Source organism: Toxorhynchites rutilus, chromosome 3, assembly GCF_029784135.1.
Source record: "Toxorhynchites rutilus septentrionalis strain SRP chromosome 3, ASM2978413v1, whole genome shotgun sequence".
In the NCBI taxonomy this organism is placed as follows: Eukaryota; Metazoa; Arthropoda; class Insecta; order Diptera; family Culicidae; genus Toxorhynchites; species Toxorhynchites rutilus.
The window spans coordinates 94,812,752-94,839,940 of record NC_073746.1 but is presented as its reverse complement, the minus strand read 5'-3'; the positions used below and the strand labels follow the sequence as shown (position 1 = coordinate 94,839,940).

Genomic DNA, 27,189 nt, shown 5'->3' with positions numbered 1-27,189 from the left:
TTTCATTGGTTCTATTGTTATATGTATTTCAAGCAACTAACTTCTAAATTCTGTGTCACTAACTCTTCTGTGTTCTTTCAAAAAAGAAAAAAGGACAAAAGGTTAAAAAGGTCACAAACATCATATATGCATCACTCATCTGCTTAATGTTTATTCTCTTCTCATCATGCTTTGCACGTTTATAATTTTATCCCTATCATCTCGAAACGTTCGTTAAACTTTCTTAGAAAACACTACGCTGATTATTTGTTTTATTTGCTTTTGAACAGAAGTTTCGTTTCTATCACATAAAAACAAAATCCTCCCAATAATCCACTGATGGGCCCTAAATGAAAAATCACCTGTCGTTTTACACCAAAGGTATTAGCTTTGATTGTTTTAGTGTCCGCCTCGTATTCCAAAATAGTGAGTAGTAGACAATTTTGAAATTTTAAATTTCCTTCTCGCGTTTCAACAATGTTATAAAATATACTTATCAACAAAATGTGTTTTCTCATGCATCATCTAGATTTCATTAATCTTCCAACATAATAAAGCTTATTGCAGTATGCAAATAGGTATTGATAAAACACAAACGCTACTTACAAAAACGAAAGTAGAACAAGAGCACTGACAACAAACGCAATATTTATGATTATTTACCAATAAGTATATGCACTCTTTGCACCTGTACAACTCAGTAAAAGGATGCTGTTCGCATCCAGCTTGATTCTACTACCAGCTATCACCACGTGTGGGGAGGAAGCTTGGCTTGTTCCAGCTTTCCGAAGTAAAGCAATGATTAATAGTGAAAACATATGTTTAAACTTAAATAAAATCTAATCAAAACTGGTATAAATCGATTAACACACAATTTCCTCGCGTAAATATTAGCATTCCTTACAATTAGAAAATGTTTGATATTTTGTTTGCTTTCTATCTCTTTCTGTTTTCTCTCATTGTTTTTGCAACGTCTATATAGCATGAATCGTAAAGATTCTTTCGAAGTTTTTTTCTTTTTCTCTCGTAAATCTCGTTTGTTTCTACTTTCTCAAGTTTTCTTTTTGCTTTCGCTTAAGACATAGAACTACATGGCAATCGTGGTGAACCCATCTGGGTTAAAACTCGGTCCAGCCACTGCAGTGGACCATTTAAATGCAATTCAATCCAACAAGGTGTTGAGGTAACAGTTTGTCGTCTGAAATAAGGATTGAGATTACAGATTAACACCCCTATTCTATATTTCGATCGATTCGAAATATTTCGAACGACTTGATAAAATTCTATATTCTATATTCCGTTGGAGTGGTTTTTCCATTTCGTTCGACTTTTTTCTCTACGGACATTAAATGGGCAAAACGATAGAAATAGGGAATGTAAAATTATAACTCGATCGAAATAGCGGTTTCGAACGAAATGGAAATCCGTCGGAATACAGAATAGGGCTGTAAGTCATATCGAGTCGGCTTTTGAAAAAAAAAGTTAACTTACCGGTACTCCGCGCCCCATCCCTTAACAAACGACATCCTAATTGTACACATTCTGGTTAGCTGATAGACAGCCTCGAATCCCTGCGATACGGACTGTGACAGTAAAGCTGCGAATTCCTGATTGTTGAAAATCTTTAGATTACATCCTGGAAAAAGGGGTAAGTGGAAAAATGTTAAAATATGTTGGTAATTGGCTGAAGCTTGGCGTTTCATTTCCACCACTCACCAGGTGGTATCTTACACACGGTAGCCGGATGCCAGCCGTACCGTTGATTACAGTTGGGACTTTGTACGAAAATGCTAGAATCACTGAGACACTCGGCGAACACCTCTCCACCGATGTAGTACAACCGAACGCCTTTCCCTATGTGGCGACGTGTTTGCTCGACCACTTCGTTGCGGTTTACGTTGGATAGCAGACCCAGGCAAAATCTGTAACAATTGGAATTCGAGTTCATTTTGATTGCGATTCGATTGTTGAGCTATAACTGTACCGCTCTGAGTTAGATGGATCCGTGAAGCCGTCCACCGTAATCGAGGGTTGTGACGCATGGAACGTTTCACCGACGCGCAGGTTCAGCTCATAGTAACTTATCGAGCACCAGAATGCGGGCTCGTGATACATCACCGGTTGTGCGTCCATTGCAGGCGACAGACGGGACATATCCGCTAAAATGTATGGAGTGGGGATATTAGGAGAAACTTTGGTGACAGTGAGATTTACATTTAGAATGACAGAATGATTACCATATGAAGTAGGTAGATGAAGAAGTTCAAGAGAAAAGTCATATCCGTTTTTTCAGACATTATTCATTATCTATATCCACCTGTTCCGTCCACACGAAGGAAGGAAACTAACATTTTATGTCACACGCATTAGAAGCCACCAGCGAGGAACATCAACAACAATCGCGCTCGTGACAGTGTGGAAAGTTCGTTTAAACGCAGTGCCTTATTTTAGTGCTTTAGTAAGTCAACAAACAATAATTGATCCACAGCAATTGCAAATGATTAGGGGGTCTTCGTAGCCACTTGGTTACGCGTTCGCTTACCAAGCGATCGATCGTGAGTTCAAACTCAGGGCCCTCAATTGACCATCTTTGTGTTGTTATAGAATAACTACGTCCACGCAACCATCATCAGCGATGGAAATCGATCCACGGTCGAAATAAGATCGATTCATCCATACAACTGCTCTGCTCTGCAAGACACATCGGGCTGCTGTTCTATAAATAACTCAACAATGATCAATATCAACTGTCTCCGCTGTCCGGTCTGCTGAACAATGGATGAACAGAAAGAATACCCTTACGCCTAAATGGCTACTACTGTGTAATTTACCATAATGTAATGGAACAGAAAACTTAACGCCTAAATGGCTACTACTAACTTCTGTGTAATTTACAATTTATAGAAACATAAACATATGTACATGTACACGATTGAAACCCGGCTCTGTTACAGCTAAAATACTAATGAGCCTAACAAATAAATAAATGAGATAAAAAAAAAAAATTGCAAATGTTGACCCCTCCAAATCATAGTTTATTACAGTATTGCTTCCAATTATAAGTTTTTATTTGTTTAGTTTAGAAATAAAAATGGATTTTGAGAAACGAAATTCGTTTAAACGCTTGCTTTCCGTTCTTGCGAATAGCTTCGAAAATTCTGTTCGGCATGGAATTAACGAGATTTTCAAGCGTTGCAGCAGTGTGGACCTTCAGGATTCTCTTGTTTCCACTTTCTAGTTCCTGAGTTGTTCCGTATTGCCTTCCACATCGTGCAAGAAGGTCCCAATGGTGCTTCTTTGAATTTGCTTGAATTCACTTCTGTGACATGGATGCCCGCATTGTCTTGCTGAAAAGTGAAGTCTTCAGGCATAAACACCTCGGTAAATAGTACCAGAACGTCCTCCAGTGATTTCACGAACTTCTCTGAGTTCATCCTGGTTGAAATTGTAGTAAGAGGGGTTTTCCATGACGTGTAAAACCATTCCAAATCATGATTGTTCCGTCTCCAAAGTTTTGGTTCAGCTTGACCTCGGGTTCCTTCCTCAAATCAAGCCAGTAGTATGCGCAACAATCAGGGGCACCTAGGGTGAACTTTTTTTTTATCCGAAAATACTACGTTATCCCATTCATTTCGCCTTGACTTTTTGAATTCAATCGAGACTAAATGTGTGCTGGAGTATCTCGGTTTCTTGGTCTTTTTAGTGTACTTGAAGTAACCAGATTTCCGCAATATCTGTGCAATGCGCTTATTAATAATCGAGAGTCCAGCTCCAGAATTCGATTCCTGTCGCGATTGCTTATTTTGGTATTCCCCTTAGTTTTTTTCTTAGCGCCATTTTTATTTTTTTTTTACTCTCCTTCTTATTTTCCGGTTACGCATACCAGTTTTCTTCAATTCACGAACAAATCTTTGTTCTGATTCACTCAAATATCTTTTTTTCGGCATTTGTCACATTAGATCAACAAATTTCCAGCTCCAAGAAATGTAACACAACAACAGGACTTGAATGACAGATCTCCAAGGTTTTTGGTGTCATAGGTGCGCTTCCTTCCATAGCCACCTTACCCAGAACCAAAATGAAACCCTGGAACCAATCCCCTCCTAAAATAGATCTCTCCCTTCTGAACCAAGTTAAAATCGGAGACCCTCTGTACGAAATTCAACAACATTTGATCACAATGTGTAGTGAGAGGTATAAAGGGTTTCATGATATTCTCCCTAACGGCAAGGTAGCGAATGTACAAATATTTGTTCCTCCTTACCTAAGCGCCTAAGTCTGTCTTTAGGGCGGAAGCCTACGCTCTTTTGAAAGCCTCCACTCTTACTCCTCCCCAGTCTGAAAACCAGTGATTATGTTCAACGATTCAGGAAGCTTTCTACGAGAGTTGAAATCCGCATTAGAGAGAAATGTCTCTTTTTGCTGGAAACCAGGTCACTCTGGAATTCTCGGCAATGAGGAAGCCGACAAACTGGCGGGTTTAGGCCGGGACTGTGAGGTTGAGACGATTGATGTGTCTTCTATGGATGCTATTCGTTGGACAAAAAAATCCATAAGGGAATCCTGCGATTCGGAATAGAGTTTTGCGACGTATCAAACCGATTACATCTGATTGGCCTGACAACCCCGTTCCACAACATCGTCGAGTTCTCTCCCGCCTCCGCATTAGACACACAAACCTTACCTATAGTTTCCTAATCACCAAACAAGATCCCCCCAACCGCCTCACCTGCGGTGTAGCCCTATCCATCCTCCACATACTAAAAGGATTCAAAGCCTATGACAATGAACGTTCGGCCAACGATTTGAACTTCCCTTCCCTGAACCCTGGATTTAGTACTCTCCCCACCTCTCGAAGTGATCCGAGTTCTGAAAGATACCGGCCTGTTCGACAAAATTTATATATTCCAACAGGGACGAATGACCTTCGGTTCAAAGTCCCTTAAAAACAAGAACCGAAAGAAAATAGCCACTATTCAATCATCCACCGCGACGATAACATTGGAGGAACCGACATAGGATGGAGAAGCAGCAGAAATTGAGAAGTCTAGACTCAAATCACCGTTTATGTTCAGGAAGAACCTAGTGTGGTACACATTTATAAATAAAGTAAATTCCAACCAAAGTATGGAATGGTATTGGGAATTTTATGACTGGACTATGTTACCTGTTGAAAAAGTGATAAGAAACTTAATGTGGATGGTTTGTTCGAAAAGTTATGTCGATGATTTTATCGTGGAAAAATTTAACGGAGAGCGAGTTTACAAAGTCTCAGGGCACCATTTCGGGAAGGTTGACAAGATCAAGGAAGCTTGCATCATGGCTCAACAAGACATTTCTAAGAATACACTTTTTTAACCGTTTCATTGACATTACTTTTCGGTCAGACCAAGTAGATATGCTACCAGATAACAGGTTGATAGTCAGATTCAGCTATCCAGCGCAAGCGTTAAACTCATGAAAAACCAACACAGTGGGTGAAGTGGGATACCAACAATGGACTCACTCATATTATCATTTTGATCAAGAGGATCACCGTCTTCCGACATGTAACCAGGCGGTGGCGTTTCGGTGTTTGGTATATTGCCTACACCGACGTTCACCGAGTCCATAATCGTGGTGTTGGTCGGGATCTGCTGACCCAGCGTGGCCTCCATGTATGGCGATGCGGTTTGATGATGCTGCTGGGGCTGCTGCTGAACGGGATGGGGGCTGGTTACATAGTTGTCACTGAAAGATGAAACGATCTCAATAATGCCAGTTAGCTACTACGGACATGGACAGGTCCTCACTTTAAAGCGTTATTGTACTGAATATTAACCGGTACGGTATTGCTCAAATCATCTAGTGTGTAGGTAACGGAACTTTCGCTTCCCTGAGGTGTGGATAGGTTTTTTGGAACAAGAATCGTCAGCGGCTGCTGTGAGTCCACTTTTGTGTAATGATACGGGTTGATGCAAACTTCGTCCTTCTTCAAGTGATACGCGTACTCGCAAATGTCTAGCGCTTTTAGCTCTGCTTGGCTCTAAAAAGAGAGAGAAAAAAAATAAAACTGGGTTCAGAATTGGTTTCTACCAATTGTGTTAGGATCAAATTTGGTAATTAAACTGAACGCATTTAAAGCCCTCTTCGTGACATACCTGTAGATCGGGCCAACGCCAAAGTCTACAATAGATCACATGTGGAAGACCTTTCCTTAGCGCAACTCCATTTTCACCGTTTGCTGGACGAGATCTGCAAAGAAAGGTTAAATTGATCTCCGGTGAGTCAATAGCAGATATTATCAATGACAACAAATGAGAGAGATATCTTAAATCAAACAACTCCCATATCATTGGAACATACATTTTCAGCGGTAATACATTAGTTTACAAACGAGACGGGAACAAAATCATCCGAATTTAAAATCCTCAATATTGAACCTCCAATTGTACAATAGTACAGGAAAACCTGTTTTTGTGCGGTATACGAAAAGAAGCATATTTGACGAAATTGTCATCCATTTAGTTTTTTTCGATGGTTTATATGCATTCAAGTGCGAAAAAAGCATATTTGCGTCTAAATCTATCCACTTTTCAAATCATTTCCACCCTTCCATGAAATTCCCTAAATTGCGCATAACTTGTTGCTGTTAGTAACAAGTTCCGACATGCAACAACACAGCCACGCGCAACCGAAAAGGCAAACTGTCCCATCGCAAAGCAGAGAAACAAAAGGAAATCGAACGGTAAACGGCGTAGATTTGAGTTGTATTCTTGAGGGAAACTTTTTTCATGCGGTCCCTATCTACCGCACAAAAAATATTTTTTTTAAATTGTGTACCGAACACGATTTTTGAAAGCTACTGGTGAAGTTTTGCACCATTTTTTTTTAGCGGTCCCTATCCCCCGCACAAAAAAAAATTTGCCTGTACAGTAAAATAAATGTGCGATTCAGAAAAAAGCTTCGCTTCGCCCAATGAAACTCAACATATTCCCAAAATCCGAAATTACACTTGAACGCCGATATAATCCGACCAAAAGTGTTCACAACATACCCTGATCAACAATTTAAAATGACAATATGGGGAATCAATTCTGCATAGACCACGCGCGAACTGAACGAACGTTCTTTGAGAAAGACATACCTCCCACACTATGCATATAATACGAAACGCAATTACGGTTTCGTCAATACTGAGAACGGGAATCGTTCGCCGCGTCGTGATGACGGAATGAAAACTATGAAGCAATATCTACGCCCTACAACTGCTGCAAACGACGGATTTCGCGCAAACTCGACCAGATGTTGGCATGACACTCTCAGAACATTTCCATAGATCACTTTTTTGTAGGACTTACTATTTTCGAGAAAAAAAATTGTATAAAAAAATGATCAAAAATATTTAGCCCTTTCCATATTATTAGTCTAGATAAATTTTCGGAAAACTAAGTATGCCAAGTTGCTTAATAAGGTAAGGTCTTCACGCCCAGAAAGTTTCATTAAGTTCTGAGAGGGTCATGCCAATCCCATAGACGAGTTGGTGCGAAATCCGTCAAACGCAATGATTTATACGATATACAATGATTATGTTCTTCACGTTCCTATGTACGATGGATGTATTTTTTCCACTGTTGCGTGAGGTGAGAGGATAGAATCCAATTATTCCATTGATGGTTGTACGTTTTCGTTATTAATCCGTATCAGATGCGAGCTGGGTACACATTATGGTCTACAAGGCAAAAAAATCAAATCTGCTATTCTGGTTTGTTCTGCTGTACATCTGTAAAAGGGTACACCAACCCAAAACTTTCAAATGAATAATATTTTGCTTAATTTTAGAGTATTCCAATAAAATATAACTAAATGTAAAAGTCATCATATCAAGTGTTTAAAAAAAACAAAACACTATAAAAACATTGTTCAAAGCTGTGTATCTAATAACTAAAGAAGTAATTAACCAATTTGTCGAAGAAAAACAAACCATAACTTCTGAAATATATTCTTCATAACGTGAGACGAGTTTTTCTATTTTTGACGTAGGACTACGTCTTTGATTTCTATATAGGGGGTCACTCTACGAAAAATGTAACGTTTATTAAGTGTTTTCAAATGCATACTACGCAGAACCGTTCTTACCATATATGTTATATATCATTAGACGACAAATTTATCCAGCTTTTTTTTTTGTCTGAGACATCAACAGTGGAAATAATAAAACAAGTGAGCAATTTAACAAACAAAAGAGGTATGTTTTGCGAGCGGATGCGAAGGTAAATCATGTATTATGCATTCTTTCTTCCAACTTCGTTCTCATGAATCTTGTATGTAACACAAAATTGCATGCAATTCATGCGTTCTTACAGATACAAATACAAATTAGCAGGATGTTGAAGTAATCAGATGCAAGATTTCAGGCATCACTCACACTTCATGCAAGATTTCATCAATGTAACGAGGAAAGTGTCACCCATATAGTGATCGTTCATTAATTATGAGGAAGCAGCGATTATCATGCAAAGACTTATTCAGATCGGCATTACATCGCATCACAAAAATCAAACGAAATGAAATATTAATATTCTTCATGGCTCATATTCATAATTCTCAATGACTCAATTCTTCCTATGATAGTTTGAGCAGTAGAACCGACTTGATTGTGATAGTCTGCAAACGAACATTATTTTACCGAAAAACCTACTGCTCCCGATGTCTAATAATAAAAATAAGACAATGGAAAGAAATTCCAATACCAAAAAAATTCCAAAAATTAATATTTACATTTCGTTTTCTAATTCAAAATCCAATGAAACTGTGTCAACAAAGTTATTGCTTCTCATTATAAAGTTCACATATTTTACGAATATTTTAAGAATTTTTGCCTTTTTAGTTTTTCCTATACTTCTCAATTGAGGTCTTAATAGTTCGTCTATCGACAGACTGCGCCATCCATTGAACAGCACAGTTAACTCCCGTTGCAGTAGTCTCCATGCTGGCTTCACCCTTATGCAATCGCTGAGTTTATGTTCTAGTGTTTCGCATTGAGTGTTGCAAAACAAACAATTTGTTGAACTTCCTGTCAGATGCTTATTGTCTTTCTTTGTTCGTTACAAACCGTTTGAAGGTTGTGAGTACATACGACAAAGGCCCTTTTCTGGGCTAATATTTAGAGTTTCAAAAGAGTTAAACTAACAGATTTCTGAACAATAAAAAGATTTACATTTATAATAACCAAGGGTTCTGAACAGTCATAGTCCTACGTCAATCTTTTTTCGACATTACAATAAACCTCGACGTTTCCAGCAACTTTAAGACATTTGACATCAAATTTGTTTTAGCATCCCGATTTCATGTACTCCCCTCTTGCGTGATTTTTCGGTTTTCAAAAAACACAAATTTTGACATCTGCTACACTTGAAAGTGAAGTCCGTATGAGCTAATATTTTGCATAGTGTATTTAATCGTGCAAATCAACATTTTGCAGGAAGTTTCGTATGAAAAATCGAGATGGCCATTTTCATTGGCACCCTAAACCATACGTTTCACCTTGTATTCTGAAAAAAACGACGAAAGTCACGAATCGTTAGTTCCGAGAGTCGCGTAGGATTTTGTACTTCTGGTACGATTGGCGATTACATGATCCTCTTATTTACTCCAAACTTTGAAAAATCAGCTAGAAAAAACGGCCAAGCATATCAATATGAAACATTCACAGATGTTTAGAGAATACTAGGCTAAAAATTTGCCTGCAAATATTAGAGCTTACTGCGATATTTGCAGAATTACAATGGCTTTGTAAAGCACTATAAAAATCCTGTTTCTGGCACTTTTTTTAAATCGATGCAAAAAATTTAAATAATTTTTTTTCGTCAGAGTAACAAATTATCCTTGTGCAGAATTTATTGGAGTTTTCAAAACTGACTTTCAATTTGCGGTACAATGGTTCTAAATTTAACTATTCATCATCGAAAACGAAGGGGTAATTTTTCATTCAAACTGAAATATCTCTGTATGGAATGATCCTACAGGAACATTCTAGGAACCAAATGAAAGCTGGTTTTTAAGGTTAATTGGATTGTTGTTGAGTTGGTTAGCAGAAAATTGTTTTAGTCCTGAAAAACTTTGAAAAAACAAAGAAAAATCGATTTTTCATTTCTTTCCGATATTGTTGCCCGCTACACCTACAAACACAAAGATAAAAATATCTACGTTAAATATTCTAATACCTGAAAGTTGTAGCTTCAGAATTATGTACATCCCATCGATATGCGTTGATTTTTCACGAAGTTACAGCATGTCAAAAATCACTTGAAATTTCCTACTTCGCACTCTGTTCCTCTATTTTTTTTTGTCGAGTGTAGTTTGAAGGTTCTACAATCCTGATCGTCGAAAATATCAGGAGTTATTAACGAAAGAGTATGTTAATGAAGACAATTGATCAATGCAGATAGGTCCTTTTCGAAATTTACGCGAGGTTTCATTTTTATAATAAAGTGATTATCATACCTCTTCGTTTAGCCGGAAAAGAATTATTATCGATTCCTACTCGGAAATACCCAGCGCAAATAATACCCCCTCTTCAACCCCCGACAATTGGAATAATCGATCGATAACGACTTTCGAAAGCATGCGATAATAGAACTGCTGCTTTTACCAAAAAAATGCGGCTCCGTTCAGTTCGGCGGCAGAAAAGTAATGAGATTGAGAGAGAAGAGCATAGTGCTTGTCGAGCTAACGAGATCATTCTCATGTCACTTCGCAATTACAACTGAATGGATTTCTTCTTCTTCTTGAATTATAGACTTTTAGTGTTTGCAGTTCATTCGTCTCTACACCTGAGAAGGGGCTTTGGGGTCAACTCAATCCAAACTTTTTCTCCACCTGCCTTGACAAAGACACTTCATTGTCGTTCGACGCTCCTCAGCACACATCAAACGACGTTCTTGAAACGGGTTTCCGAGCGAGCACCAGTTTTGTGATTTAATCAGCCTGTTTCCAAAGCAATTTTTACGCTGTTGAAATAAGTTTTTTGGTCAATATTTAATAAGCGAGTTATATGCTTGGATATTTTATCTTTTGAATAGAATGATTACAATCCACTTCGTCTAGCTGGAGAGAAATTATTAACGCTTAAAGAGGAATCGATTTCTCCTCGAAAATATCTAGCACAAATAATACCCCCCTCCCCGCTAATTAAAATCATCGATCGATCGTGGCATTCGTCAACAAAAGGTACTAAAACTACTGCTTTCATCAAACAAAAGAAGAGTAACCTTGATGTGTGGAATATTCTTTACACAATGGGCCCTATTATAGAAATCGAGACGATAAAAATTTTGCTCGTTAGCTCTATTTCACTATTATAGAAATCGAGCAATTCGATAGCACCGAGCGATTGATAGCTATCGATGCAAGTGTTAGACCTTTCCGAATTGTTTGGTTCGCTTGTTGCATATCTTTAGAGAATTATTTTGTTTTGATTTGCGTACCTGATATTTTCCTTTGGGGAACATTTCAGATACGCTTAAATATATGCAATTTTCAACACATGTTCGTTTGTTTTGATCAGTATTTGTTTTACGATGCTGCCAGAATAGTCTATACAAGGTAATTGTTCAATTCAGCATTATTTATTTATTTTTTTTTCTGTATTATAGTGACTTTCAACGCTTCTGGCTGGTTCGTCACTTTTACCTTCCATTTTGGAAGAATGTCGGGAGTGAGAATTGAACTCGTGATCTTGAGCGTGAGAAGTATGGATGTTACCTCCACGCCAGATCGGCTCCACAGCATTATTGATATTAATCATGTTATAACTTACAATGCAGAACTTACTTCCAGCGCATATTTCAGTGGCTGAAATTGAGTGGACAGACAAATCACCACCAGTTTGAACGACTCGTTGAACCAATGAAAGCGAATGTGAACATTGCTCGAGGTATTTGTGGAAGCAGTTCAAATAGAATCCCGGTTAAGGAAAAGTGGGAGGAATTCAGTGAGGAGCTTAATGCACTGAGACTATCAATGCGTCTTGGTTCAGAATGGCTGAAATTAAGTGTTTCTTCTACGATACATATAATTTTATAAGTAAATTTTATCATATTCTTTGAATTACTATCAACCGAATTTCCTTCCTAAAAATTGGTTATTCTTGCTAGCGTATATTAGTACGTACGTACGTTGTAAAGTTACTTTTGTCAGCAATTTTCTTTTTTATTGCTATACTATACCAAACTTGTTATACCATATGCTAGAGCTGAAATGTCTTGCAAAACAATAATGATTTTTTTAAATTACAGATTTGGATTGACATGAGGTGAAAGGTGAAGAAAACACTAGCACACAACAAGCGAGAATTTAGGGCCACAGGTGGTGGCCCAATACAATAAAGCTATTGACGCCGCTACAACAAGAAATCGACGCTAAAAGAGAATTACATGCAAAAAAATTGTTTTGCTAAAAAAAGTGGAATTCATTATAGATTGCAGTTGTGAAAATACATGAAAAAATTCATTTTCTAATAACTATATTTTTTGTAAAGCAAATTGTTTCATGATGTCGTTTTTATCACACATCCATGTAGCATACGCCTATTAAGCTTCATTCTTCGAGGGAATATCAGTTTTCTCCAAAACATAACCATATTAACACTTTTGGAAATATAGATATTTTTAATTTTCATAGCAGATGTCTCAAAAAAAGATTGGCATCCTTTCTATAGTGCTTTGTGAAACATTTCAAACCCGTTTCAAGATATTTCAGCACCGCCACTGACATTCGAGCAGAGCAACGAATCGAGATGTTTTCCTCGCAATTTCCGTATGAAAAATCGAGATATAGAATCGTATTCCGGAAAAAAAACCCAGTCCCAGTCCTAGGGTGTCCATTTCCGACAAAAAGAATTTTTCTCGACGTTTCATGCGATTTGAAGACATTTGGCATCAAAATAAAATTGTAAACCCCAATTTCATGTGCATTTCAGTATAGAGCGTACAGAGCTTATTTTGTAGACTGCTTTTCTTTTATGTTTTTCGTGATTATCACTCAGTGAGAAATTTCTTTCAATATCTTTATCAAATAATTGAATTTGAAAATGGGTTGCACGGAGATACCTAATAAGAGTATTTCTAATACGACTCTTGGAAAATAAGTGTTATTAGATCAATGGCCCATTTTACCCCGCCTGATCATATTGCCCATATTCACAATACTTGTTTTTAAAATCGCTAAGAAATGCTTTTAATTATAAAAACATGTACAACAGTTTTCAGCACAGATAAATATCACAACATCGATGTAGTCATTTATTAAACTCAAAAATTCCGCTATATTTACGTAAATAATTGCATCTAGAATGATGAATTCGAAACAATAACAGTAAAACCAAGAATATCCTTTAGACTTGATGCAAAGTAGCCTGAAAATGTTTTAACTGGAAAGAATTTATTAGATTTGATAAAGTGTAATGCATTGTGTTGATGAATGTATCTTAATTCCATCATATCTTCACAGCTTTTTAGCATTCAATCATTTTCATTCCACAGTGAATCGATTAGCATCTGATACCAGTTATGACTTGGTTTTTGTTTTTTTGCTTAGACAAGCCATCGATCAGATGAGCCGAAGAGATACGCGGTACGAATCGAGTAGGGGACTTACATTAAACACGAGAAACACTTTTCCAGGAAAAAACAAATCAGCGAAGCGCCGCCACGACCAGCAAAAACAGATAAACAATTGCCACTTTTGGATACACCCCCGAATCTTTGTATTATTTTTCTTTCCTATTACTGGGTAGTCAATATTTATTTTGGCTGCCAATGTCGGGGTCGGTGGTCTAGACGATGTCAACCTTACGCGGTCTCCGCCGTTTCATGTAGATTACGGCTCCGCAGAACTGTTACAACACATTCCAAAGGCGTATGTAGTCATTCTCTGTGTACTATTTTTTCTATTCTTCTTCCCGTCACATATTCATATTTATTTCGAATAAACACACTTCTCTTTCAACTACCGAACGCCATTTTAGGCACATTTTTCACTTTTTTCCATTTACATGCAACAACGTTAACAATTCCGAAAGAAGGGCAATAAAACGACGCACATAGTGTATCCTTTTTTCTAGCATATCCGCTATACTCGAGGGCCTCGATTAAGCACGGAACACATATTATGAACTGTACTACTCCTTCGGCAATATGTCCACAGAGCTGCTTTTCCCGAACAAAACGTTTCACTACATATATTTATCTCGATCAACTCCTGGCGAGAGTTTTGAACCCGCAACACAAGATTTGCAACGTCCCTAGGCGCTACACCATATCAAGTACACGCCGAGAATGGCTTGACGGAGGTATAGACTATAGACTCCACCAAACTGCCCCGATTGATTGGGTTGTGGCGAGCGAATTGTGCGCGGCTGGCTGAATGGATGAATGAATCGGTTGGATGACTAACACCGTTTTGCTCTCTGGCCGGCTATATTCCCGTCTGCTTCGTTCGTCTGGGGCTATTCTTGCCGTTCGCGAGTTGTTTTGGCCGACGCTCTTGTTTTTTTTTGTTTGTTTCCCGGCACAGTCGAGAATCCAGCTGTGTATATGTGAGAGCGTTCGGAACCGGTTTAGGGATGCTCTTGTTCGTTAGAAAGGAAGAATGTGGGCTGCAATTTCTAGCATATTTTGCTAGTCCTATTACATATCAATGGGTGACTAATTGATGTACAATGTCGTTCCAAATAAATGTTTCCGATCGCAGAATCTTGCTGCCCGTCGGATTATTCTTTCATTATTGAACGTCTCTCTAACATGGCAAGTAAAAGCACCGGGAGTTGAGAGCAACGATGGATTATGCCGGAATTGCGATACACACACAAGAAACTTCTCTCTCAAAGTTTCAGCCAAATGTCACTAGTGCACACCTCTGCATTCTATACACAACATTTCGTGCACCGCCAGGCCACAAGGGGGAGATATGGGGTTCACTGCTAGTGCGGGAGTTGTGTAGCGACGGGGTCTGTACACTGGAGTGGAATCATAGCGGAGACCGAAAGGATGAGCTTGTTTGATTAATTCTGCAAAATTGAAAACAGATCTGCATTTAAAGCACGGTTTTGAAGTCACGATGGTTACGTATAAAAAAGGGCGGAATCCGAAGATGTAATGATATGCTCCAACAACCAGGAAATTGTTCCTTCACCACTCCGTTTGTTTACAGCGAAGCACTGTAGAAAGCGTTTGTGCATCGTACAATGTGGAACCGTGTCGCTCCTCTTCACTCATTTTTTATACCGTTTTACTTTCTGTTTTAATATATTTGTAGAGCGAGCGTAACTTTTGGTATCATGCTTTGACAGGGACACTAGTCATGCGTATAGAATATTCCAGCAGCAGCTCTCTAGTTAACACGCTGCTCGAGCGAACAAGACTTTCATGTGATATATTTTCATCGCATGTTCTCCCATATAATGAACAAAAACGACATTGGTCTCGCACTGCACGATTTCCCACGTCGAAGATTTGAACGTAAAATACAGATCTACACGAGAAGACTTCGCAGTTTGAATATTTAATATTATTTCGAGGTTTCAGGTGGATATAAAAAAAAACTTCCAATCCCATTCCGGCAGAGTCGGAAGTACGGAATGAAATATGCAAAACGGATCGCTACCAACAACATTTCTCGATTATAGTTACAGCAGCTCAGTTTTTCTTTGAATTGCGAGTGTTCTAAGCAATCACGACTCTTATCGCAATTGAAGTATAGGACACTTCACTTTACACACTATACTTGCCTTTTTTAACCAATCAGCGTTACTCGTGATATTTCCTAAAGTTTATTGGCATATCCTGCATCTGATAAAAAGGTAATTTGAACCGCCTTGCAAGTGGCTTCCGAGGCCGATTTGGCATCATCATACATTTGTTCCCGGAGTGGTTCGGATGATATTCCCATTCTGGCCGGGGGATTTTTCGACAAGGAAATTTCTTTGTCACTCAGAATACACTTTTCGTGTGTTATTCGGCATAGATATGTCAACAAAGGATAAGGTTAATGCCACTGAAGAAAAAGTTTTGCTTTGTAAACGGATGGTTACAAAACACAAATGTAAATTGTTATAACTATTAATGAATTGATGAAAAGTAAAAAAAAATTACAAAAGATAAAACAATATTCCTAGAAAACGTGCCAGTTAAAATGCTCACTTGACTTGTTCTATGTCAATAACTTTGTTGATTTCATCTTTCCTATTTTATGAACATTCCGCATATCAGAAGAGAAAGTATGAAGTAAGTATTGCTTGCTCCTGAATTGATATCAACTCTGTACCTTTCTCTCACGTCGTAATTCACCTCATCATGGAGTTGGTTCCAGGCAGCCTTCAAGGAAACGGTTCACCTACTCAGAACAATTCCGCGCTCCATTCGCACAGATCAGCACATCGATTCCTTTATGATCTCGATCTTCTTCCGATCACTCCTTCGTTTAAGATAGAAGTTCAGTAGATCCGAGCCAGACCCGTTTTAAACGTTTGCCTTCGCAATCATCGAGTTGACCTATCGGCGCATTTGGTTTCACATGGTTGACCTATCATGTGGCAGTTATCATCAATAAGTTCTGCATCTGTTGATTGACGGTGTTCTTGAATGATTCGTCAAATGGTCGCGGATCTATTCAGTAAGGATGCTTCTTTTGTTCTGATATATTCTCAACGCAACGTAGTTCTCTTCGTCTCTACAATGACAGAAAAGAAAGGCAAAGAAATAAAAACAGTAAATTATGAATGTGATACTATCACTGCGGGACACTATCTAGTGCAGCTATACTCAACCTGCGGCCCGCGGATCACATATGGCCCGGCGGACTCTTCCGTTTGGCCCATCTGGAGTTACTTTATTTTATCACCTAGTCTCGGCAGTGAAGTTTTCCAGAACGGGAGATTAGTTTACTTTTCCAAATTGGCTTTTTTCAAGGCTACGGGCGAATGAACTAAGATATTTTGAAGTTTCTATAATTCAAACCATGTTCATCATCATTCAAGTCACAGTCTCGCTCCAGCTAGCAGACAACACTCCTACTCAATGCTGATTTCAGACACAACTGTTTTGCTCGATAGAAGGGAAGAATGAAAGACAGATTCGATTTTCATGCCGTCTGGTGGAGAGTGCTGCTATATTTTTGCATCACATCGTCAGTCAGATGCAAATCTGAGTTCAGGTTTGAAATTTCGATAATGAGAGTGAAACGTTGTTCAGGGTGCAAGGATTTGAGCGTCAATACCTTTCAGTCGACTGAGAGAAGTGGTATGACAATTACTTTCGAAAGATAAAAAATGTATAAGTGATGTTTGTTATTTATTGACTCAAAAAACTCAAACAATAGTTGATGCATGTCGTCAGATGGCCGTGAAAACAATATAAATATTGTGCCCAACCTTGTCGACCTCAGTTTCTATTTTGCTATTGTTCTGAACGAACGTGCAAAATTTTTCGCCTCAGGATGTATGCTCAGAATTTGCCAGAAGTAAGCATCTAGCTCTGCATCACAAGAAAAACAGAAAAAAATATTAGAAATATAACCAATCTTCACATAACGGTATGAATACCAACGGTGGCCGGTACCGTTATGTCGATATTGGTTGGGTATGATTGAATCACACGTACCATTTGTTGATTTTATGCTGGAATGAGCTTCTGTAAATTTAGGAGCGTGTTCGAATTCATTGGTGTAATGACGATGATGTTTTAAATTATATCCGCTTTCTCAGATTCTCAGACTTCCTCAGTTAATTGAATCAATTGAATTGAATTAGAATGGTGTGCACGTAGGCTATATTGTACCGACGCGAATTGCTAATATCTCTTGTATTATCCAAAAACAAATCAACAACTGTCGTGGACTGTGAATCCAGTACGTGTCCTCAACGTTTGGAGAGTGATTTTTGTCAAGTTTGCAACCAGTGCTTGCCAAAAATCGTAAATATTTATTCGCAATTCCTCTGTATTGAAAGTCACACCGAGAAACAAAGAGATCATATTCGAGCAGTTCGCAGTTTGTTCGGGGAGAAATCATCATCATGATGACGGATGAAGCTCTTCGCTGTCTCCGTAGTAACTTAACTACGAAGGGGTCCGGTTTGACCATTGATTCCGATATGAGCGTTGCGTAGCTAACGAATATGATGAAATCTCAGTTCGCCACGTACCAGAGAAATACAGTGGATGAAATCAGACGGCTAGAGGATTCCCTTCAAACTCGGATGGAGAAGCTGAGATCTGACATCGTTTTTTTTACATAAAAAGAGAAAACTATACATGGATTTTTTCAAAATTTAGTCTGCCCTGGGTGCCCTCCCATTTCTTATACCCTTTTGACCACCTCTAATGTGTAAGTCAAGTTTGGTGATGGTTCTCAGATTTTCGTTAAAATGGCCTGGCCGGATAAGGGAGTAAAAGGTGTCCCCAAACCAAATCACCAGCTGTATGACAAATATTGTGTAGGATATTAAATATGAAGTTTTGGCGGTTTTAGGATAGGATCTATAGTGAAAAATATACTTTTTCGTTTATTTCACGCCATCCTCGAAAACTTCGAGATAAAAATTTAAAAAAAATACTGAATTGCATCTTACTAGGGTGTATCAGAAAAATTATCAAAGAACAATTTTATCAAAAATTTAAGTACTAAAAAATATTGAAATTTTGAAAAAAAAAATTGGGTTTAGAGATTCAGTACTTTTTTTTTGTACCAACACTGAAAAAAAAATTAAAAAATCACACATATCTAGAAAAGCCGTAGGAACACATTTAAATATGAATTAGAGTAGTACTGAATCTCTAAATTCCAAAAAAAAATTCAAACTTTCAATATTTTTTAGTACTTCAATTTTTGATGAATTTTTTTGTGATAATTTTTCTTGATACACCGTAGTGTAATGCACATTCAGTATTTTTTTTTTCAAATTTTTATCTCGTAGCTTTTGAGGATGTCGTTAAATAAACGAAAAAATACGTTTTTCACTATACGTCCTATGTCAAACCACATAGGGGTTCAAGAAAACCACCAAAACTTCTTATTTAATATCCTATACAATATTTGCCATACAGCTGGTGATTTGGTTTGGGGGCACTTTTTACTTCCTTACCCGACCAGGACCTTTGTACTTTTGTTCCTTATCGCGACATATTAGACTCGTATTTTTTTCCATTTCAGGGCGGTTCGAAAAATCAAATTTTTCCACTTTTTTTCCAAAAACGCCGTCTTTTAAAATTCATAACATGTGGACTACTGAACCGATTCAGATGACAGACATTTCAAATTATAATAAAAGCAAGAAAAAAAATAATTTCGTTTTTGGAATCATTGATTATATGGCCTCGAACTAGAGGGCACTATATTTTTTGTATATTTTTTCCTGAAAGCTGAGGTTTTTTTTTACATAGCATATCCAAAAATCAGAGATGTGGAATGCCTCGTTGATTACCACACCAAATGATTTGAATTCGGCCTCGGAGAAGCTTAACGCTTCCAAAGGTTTAGGAACGGATCGTTTACCTAAAGAATCTCCCAACCTTATCTTCAGCCGATCCTCAAATGATCGCTCGTTCCCGGAAGCGTGGAAGACGACTTCGATAACTCCCTTGAACAAATCTGGCGATGCTCATATTATCGAAAATTACCGTCAAAATTCTCTATTTTTTTGCTGTGTTGCTAAAGTGTACGAAGAGATTGTTTACACAGATTTGTATAACACAACACGTTCGCTCATATCATATCATCAACATGTTGCGACTCCGATGTGCTACACAACGAAACTCATGAAGAGAATGGATGAGCGTCGCGCCAAGTGGAATTCATCTACTCGGTAAAAAGGATAAACACGCTGGTACAGTTTTCAGTACAATGACATTGACTGTCCTGTTTTATCATATAGAGTCCGTTCCTACGTTCCATAGAAACTGCTGCAAGGATCACTGCTGGCGATCCAATCCAGTAGGAATATGTACGACCAAAATAGAGTCCTTGATAAATTGTTCGCGTGTGTTCAAGTGAATGATCTCCTTGATTCCAATGTATCTGAAGGTGCATTCAAACGTTGAATTAAGAAATTAGTATGAGTACCAGTGAACAGTCTGTAGGAATATTATCTAGTATCAAAAAGACAAAATAAATCAATCAATTCATTGCATTCTAAAATAATATTAGAAGTGGTAAACAAGCGGATAGAATTAAATAGTTTCGGAGTCCTACGTCAACAAAGTGGTCGTGTCTCGAACACCACCTTTTTTTTTTGTTATCACAAATCAGGAAAGATTAGCGTTGTGCCTAGGGAAAAAACGCTGATTTGCTTATTGAAATAGATCCATTTTCCAGACTTACTAGAACAAATCTCAATCATGACAAAGTAGACAATCCTAAATACTATAATTAAACGACAAAAAAAAGAGATTACTTCAGAAACACTTTTACTATCAATATTTTGTGATATAAACATTGTTCCATTGTTCACACACTCTCTTCGCCATTGATTCCACACTCCAGCGCTAACAGGAATAGTATATTATGTTTCCTGGATTTTATTGCACAACATTGCATTGCACTATTTCATGTACTCCCCCCCTTGGGTGATTTTTTTTTTATTTCAAAAAACATTCCGAAAATGAAATCCGATTGAGCTAATATTTTGCATAGGGTGGTTTTTCGAGAGAATCAACATTTTTAAGAAAATCCCGTTTGAAAATTCCAGATGACCATTCTTATTGGCACTCTAATGTACATATCTAATATTGATTCCGTAACCTGTTAGTCTTTAACAGGGGTGGCCAAACTTTTGGGCATTACGGGCAACTAATTGTTCAAATGTTAGCAAAATCATAACTCGTATATACGCGCACGGCATCATACTGTGCGTGAGTCTGTAGTTTTGCTATTGTGTATTTTTAGACGTTATTTGTATTTATTTCAAGTGAAAAATATATAATTAAATGGAAAAAAAAACTCAAAAAAATATGTTTTTTCAATAGTCATTTTATTCAGCCTCCTCACAACAAAATTATTGTTTCTCGGTCTGTGAAACCGTATGCTCGAATAAAGAAGGGTTAATTAAAGTAAGAACATAGGACATACCAATAAATATTCAATGATAAATTGTTTTATAAATCAAAAATAATTATAAGTTACTAAATAATTGATAAGCAATACAGTATTTTCTGTCAAGTCACAAGAAGGTATGAGAACTATCTGTTGAAAATATTGATCTCTATTATGTAAATTGAATCGAACGGCCGATTGGATCCCTATAACTATCACACTGAGCAAATTTTCGTATTTTGTAAATCAGGTACATCATGAATGCAAAAGCAAACCAAACAGCTCGAAAAATTATACCGTCGATTTTCATCCGTCTGTATCTATAACAGCAAAATAGAGCTAACGAGCAAAATTCTGTTCTACTAGAATTACACAATAGGTTTTTGGAAATTTCTAATTTTTCATTCATCACTGTTGTTCTATTCACGACTATATTTCTTGGAAGAAATGTTATAACTACGGTATGGAATGTGAATTAAAACAATTGATTCTCATTACTTATCATAGTTTTGAAATAAAAATAACAATATTCCATAAAAACTCGCACTCTTAGTCTTCAAAGGCGAAGTTTTTTTTTCAAAAAAAAAATGTTTTTATTGATTTTCGAAACTTTATGCCAGATGTTTCCAGCATTTTCAATTGGTGCCATTTAACAAATGATATGTCTGGAGAAAACATTGTTTGTCTGCAGTTGTTCCTAGTGATAATTGTTTACTTTACTACAAGTTATGGTCGAACAACTGGATGTGTTGACACAAAATAACTGACAATCTGAAAGAAAATATTAAAACGTAAACTTTAATGACGAAATATCTATTGTTACAACTAAAATATTTTATCGAGATTATCATAAACACCTCATAAAATGATCACTGCAAAAGTTGACGGAATATTTAATCCATTGCGTTTGGTGACACTATCCAAAAACCAGCTGGCGGGAATACCTACGCAGGCGACCGGTAGACCGCGGACTACCGTTTGGCCATCCCTAGTCTATAAGCACTAATAAGTTCCACAAAGCGCCCACGACCACGCGACTCCACTGATAGTAAAATCACATTATCATGATAACATCACCCGGCAGTGTGTTGTGACGGTCTCCGCAAATCGATTTACCCCGTACCCGTTCCCGTCGTATTGTACCTGTACCAAAATGTTGTTGACCTTGCGCCCGTGTGTTACGTTGTGTGCAAAGTGCAATGAATCCAGATTATTGATTTACCCCCCGCAACAAATATTGTAGACAACGTCTGGCCAGCAAAAACGTAATGCAGGGTTAAGCTAAACGCTGACTGGTGAGAATGAGAAATTGAATGAGTGTTGGTGTGTGTTTGTGTCTCTCCTGGTCTCTGAGAGAAAAGCAGCGTAGATGTGTTTGGCCTTATGACGCCACAAATGACGATGACGACGACGGTGTGACTTTTGGGTGGGCAGTAAGGAACAGTCTGTATTCTGCACCAGAGGCGAAAGTTGACTGAAAAGGATTGAATGCACATGAGGAGCTTGCATAAATCAAAATAAAGGATTGTTGTTTTTGTCCAGATACGTATCGTATTTGTTGTGATTAAATTTAAGTTTACGGTGAGGTTCACTAAACCCGTTTTATGTATACAATTTTTTAATGTTTCGTTTCACGCACCTACATCATGCTGGTTGCGAACCTACAATTTGGAGGTAACTTAGATGGACCTTTCCTTTTTATTGGGGTATGGTAATGACGAATTTCATGCCAACTCGACTAGCCATCGATGGCATTGATTGCAGCACCTCAGATTACATTAAAACTTTGTGGATTTGGAGACATTGGTCATTTAAACAACTTAGCAAACTGGAAGGCTCCAAACAAAATCTAGATGACTTTTTGAGAAGAATTTCTGTTTTTTACTGCCTTTCTTACAAAAAAAAAATCCCTACAAAACCTACAAAACTTCGGTCAAATAATGAACTGCAGGAATTTGTTTGAATTTGCATTTGTCTACCAGTAGCTTTAAGAATTTTAATTTAACAATACACCGGGTTTTTTATAAGCAGTAAACTATTGTTTGATGAAATGTGACAAGATCCCCTCACTTAAATCAATCAAGCTTAATTTGGGGGTTAAAATGCATGGTGGGACAGTTATACCTAGAACATTAACATGGGACAATTGAACTTAATGTTGTTTATTGAAAAACTGAGAACAAACAATAACTTTTTTGTGGTTTTCCGAAATGCATATTCATATGCATAAAAACATCGTTTTATGAATAAAAATAAAATTTCCTAGAAAATAACATGTGAGAACTATACGTAAAACTTCAGTTTAATAGCAATTAGTTCCATAGCCGGTAGCATCGGGATGTAGTACATGGTAGTGATATCGCTTATGAATCGTGTTGTGTGTTATGTGTGCAGTGAGTGATCTGCAGCACCTTTGCAGAATATAAATCTAATTGTTATTGGGCATTCGCTTACAAACCAGGAATGAGTTTACCAAACCAGAAATGAGTGCATTGGAAGGAAACCAGAAATGAGTGCACTGGTCCTACCTAAAGCACGACATGAAATTCTTCTACTTGAACCATTTATTATGAATCTACAAAAAATATATGGTGGGAAAGCTATGCCTAGAATATCAACATGGGACAATCAAACTTGATGTTGTTTTTTTTTAAGCTGAGAACAAACAACAAGTTTTCTTGTGCTTTTCTGGAAGATTATGCAAAAACAAGAAAAGTGAAAATTGTCAAAAAGTAACATGGGACAACTATGCGTAGAAAGGAGGTATAGCTTTCAAAATATTCATGCATCTTTGCATGACTGCTATATAACTAAAATGTTGCTTTGATTTCTTCTGATAGCAGCGTTCATGTTTACCGAATATTTCTTTTTAATAGGGATGACTGGAATACCGTGAAAGAACTGTACAAATAACTGTTGATGACGATACCGTTTCTTTGGAAACTATCCAATCCAGTAAAGATAGTTAGAAACTGTTTTCCCACATCTCCTGAGAAGCGGCCCATACTGATATCGAAACGTTGTACAATATATTTAACGAAATCGTACACAAAGTACGTGACGTTCAAAATGCGATATTTGGATTCCATCCAAATCGAATAAAAATTTTGAACGGGCTTCATTATTCCTTGATATCAAATAACCTCGATGCCTACTTACTGGCTGCTGTTAAGCCCATTACAACACATGTTTTGTGATCTTAGCTCAGGAAACACACCTCATTCGGTCTCATAATCGAAGCTAGCTGCTGGAATTTTGTTACGTAACGATTACGGATATCTCTCTCCCCTCCTATGGCACATTAAGTAACGCAACCTCGACCCCCCCCCCCTTCCCCCCATAATCTGTGGGCAGTGTTCTGCACAACCTTCAAAATCATCTCCACACATTCAGTTTCATTACACAAATCTGACTGTTGCGCAATAATATTGTACATTTTGGACTATTTCCACAGTATTATTGAGCATGTATGGGCCGCTTAGGACGAATTGGAATGGAATTCGTCTAAAGTCTTGTAAATTTTTCGATATTTATTCTAGAATTCGTACAAATATATACCGGGAATTTGTGATTTAAAAAATTTTTAAATTCAAAAATTTTGTTTTAAGTTGGTACCTACATTCGGTCAGTACGTATTCAATTCAATTTCAAGAACGATGTGTCATTAGTTTGTTTACAGCGTCTTTAAGAATTCAACTTTTTTTCGTTCGACGATTTTTGATATGGATAATTCTAGTAGGAATTCCGATTTTTGATATGAATAATTCTAGTAGGAATTCCTTCCAGAGGACCAAACGGGCAATAAAGAGTATTGCCTTGGCGTTATGTCAAGCACCTCATTCATAGAGTTGTTAGTTGAAAAAGTGTATTGCTTCAGAAGAGGCCTAGATTGAAGGCGAAAATGTAATTTAAAATGGCAAATAAAGCAAAACACAACACAAATTCCCGGTATTTATTTGACAGAATGCATTAGCGCGCACACATTGAACCAAATATATGTGATAAGAAAGACTAACTATTTTTCAAAATATTCTCGATTAAGACCAATACTTTTTGCATGAGTTAAAACCAATTCTAAGCTACTCTGAACGAAGAATTACCAAAATATACGTATTACCGCAAAAGAAAAATTAATTTCGTTGTGTGTGTTGTGCTTTTCGATGCCTGAAGAAGCGAAGGATACGTTCGAAAAGAAATCATTGAGAGCTGAAGTCGAATTACATTAGAGAGCAATTTGTTTGTACGCATGGGCACTCAGTTATCTTTTGTATTGTCGTTGCCTTGTTATTTGCAGTGTTTTTTTAGTACTACAAAAAGGCGTACTTGGGATTTGCGGTATTTACGTATGAACGCCACCGGAGCACAGTTTTCTTTGTGCCGTTATTTTTTCGTAATGAAATTTATTCTGAGGTCATGTAAAGGGGACGAAGTACTCTTCAAACGAGAATAAGAAACCGAGGCGGCCCTAAGCCGCTGAGGTGACGCAATCCTAGTGGGCCGCCGACTCACCGTCGGAAGCGGCGACCTCTCGAAAACAAACATGTGTTTCACCTATTGCTCGGTTAGTTTAAAGCATAGGAGACGATACTTTAGTTTGGACGTCATACGTTTGCCCGGTTAATTTTTGCTTTGAAATATGAGTGATCTATCGCAAATCCAAAATACGCATTTTCATAGTACTGAAAAATAACAAAACACTGCGAATCATTTGCATAAATTTTGTTTACATGTATTTGGATTTATTTGTAAACAAGTTTCCCCAGAGCATCCCCTCCTCCATTCAAGAGTGTGTTACGTGATATATGAATATTTAAATGATCCCATAAATCCCATTAATGGCCGTTTTGAGTGGCTCTACTCTGACATGAAAGCGTCTAGTCATCTGTCATACCTTATATATGCTGCAAACAGATTTCAATTTAGTGATTTGGTTATTTTTCTGGATAACTTTCAAGTTGAACTTCGAAAAACCGTTTCAACTTGCCCCGGTGTACCTTATATGAGCATTAGTACCTATTTCTTTTCGGTTTAGAATGGATCGCCGAATTTATTATTTCGACAGATCCTACGCCATGAATTGCAATGTCAAGTTATCAAAAATTGAAAATATATGAACACGTTGATAGAATAAAGCGCGACATCAAGACTTGAAAATGAAATCACCTTATTTATTATTAAGCGTTTAAAATTCGTTATCAGTAACTTTGCGTCCGATTCGACCGAAACAAATAAATAGCTATCAAATTTCGGCTAGCCGTTTCTCCTTCGGTTACTTGTATACGCAATAGCAAGAAAATATTCCTTTTGCCGTTTGTCAGCAAAGAGAGGAAAAAAATAGACAAACAAAAAACAACAAGCGGAATGCCCTCGAATTTGAACCAGCTAGCCAGCTGCACATCGAAAGAATGTAGTGCCCCTCTAATCCTCGCAACTCGAACTCACCTGGGAATTGTTACACATTTTGTGTTGCAGTTCTGCGTCGTAATGGCACGTTCTAGTTCCTCCAGGGCTCCAGACTTTTTCAGTTTTTTAACCAGACTTTTGACGGCTTTCTCACACCATTTGCCCTCCACAGAATCATCCGCGGAAGCTTTCTTCCAGCCCAGTAAGCGTTTCACGATTGGTGGACTGAAGGGCAGCATCTTTCCGAAGGAAAGATTGGCTTTTCGGCTTGCAAAAACGGCCTCGGCCAGATCAGATGGAACCGGTACGGAACTAGAGATTCCTCACTTGCTACTTGCACCAATGGAGGAAAATTACGCACTCGCCACCACTCTTGGTTTCACAATACACGGAAAGACTAGATAATCGATTATTACTGTCAGAGACACACAATAAAAAAAACAGTCAACTACAATTTGCAATCCTTGCGAGCTTGCGGTGTAAATCAGGATCACGGTCAACGCAATCACCACCTCACCACAATTGTTCGGGGGGGCTTTGGAAGACGAGAATTTGGCGTGAATTTTTCACCAATTTCCCGGAACTATTTCGTATCGCACACCATAACAGGAAGGAAATTCGCCAAAAAATCTACGATCAGCTAGCTGCACACATTCACTGCTTTTCTTTTGACGTGCAGGTCACGAGCGAGTAGATGACCGCTGATGAGAGTCGCGATGGGAACGATAGCACCCGACCGTA

At 37.8% G+C, this 27,189-nt stretch overlaps 1 protein-coding gene across 1 annotated transcript; it reads right to left on the bottom strand.

The window, feature by feature from the left end:
• Positions 1 to 27,189, bottom strand: LOC129777989 (mothers against decapentaplegic homolog 3). Its single transcript, XM_055784607.1, has 8 exons — positions 26,488 to 27,189; positions 6,120 to 6,213; positions 5,772 to 6,004; positions 5,486 to 5,709; positions 1,964 to 2,138; positions 1,696 to 1,901; positions 1,471 to 1,615; positions 1 to 1,177 (listed from the first exon to the last, which is right to left on the bottom strand). The coding sequence occupies exons 1-8, from the start codon at positions 26,685 to 26,687 to the stop codon at positions 1,054 to 1,056; spliced, it is 1,401 nt and encodes a 466-aa protein (XP_055640582.1). The 5' UTR covers positions 26,688 to 27,189; the 3' UTR covers positions 1 to 1,053.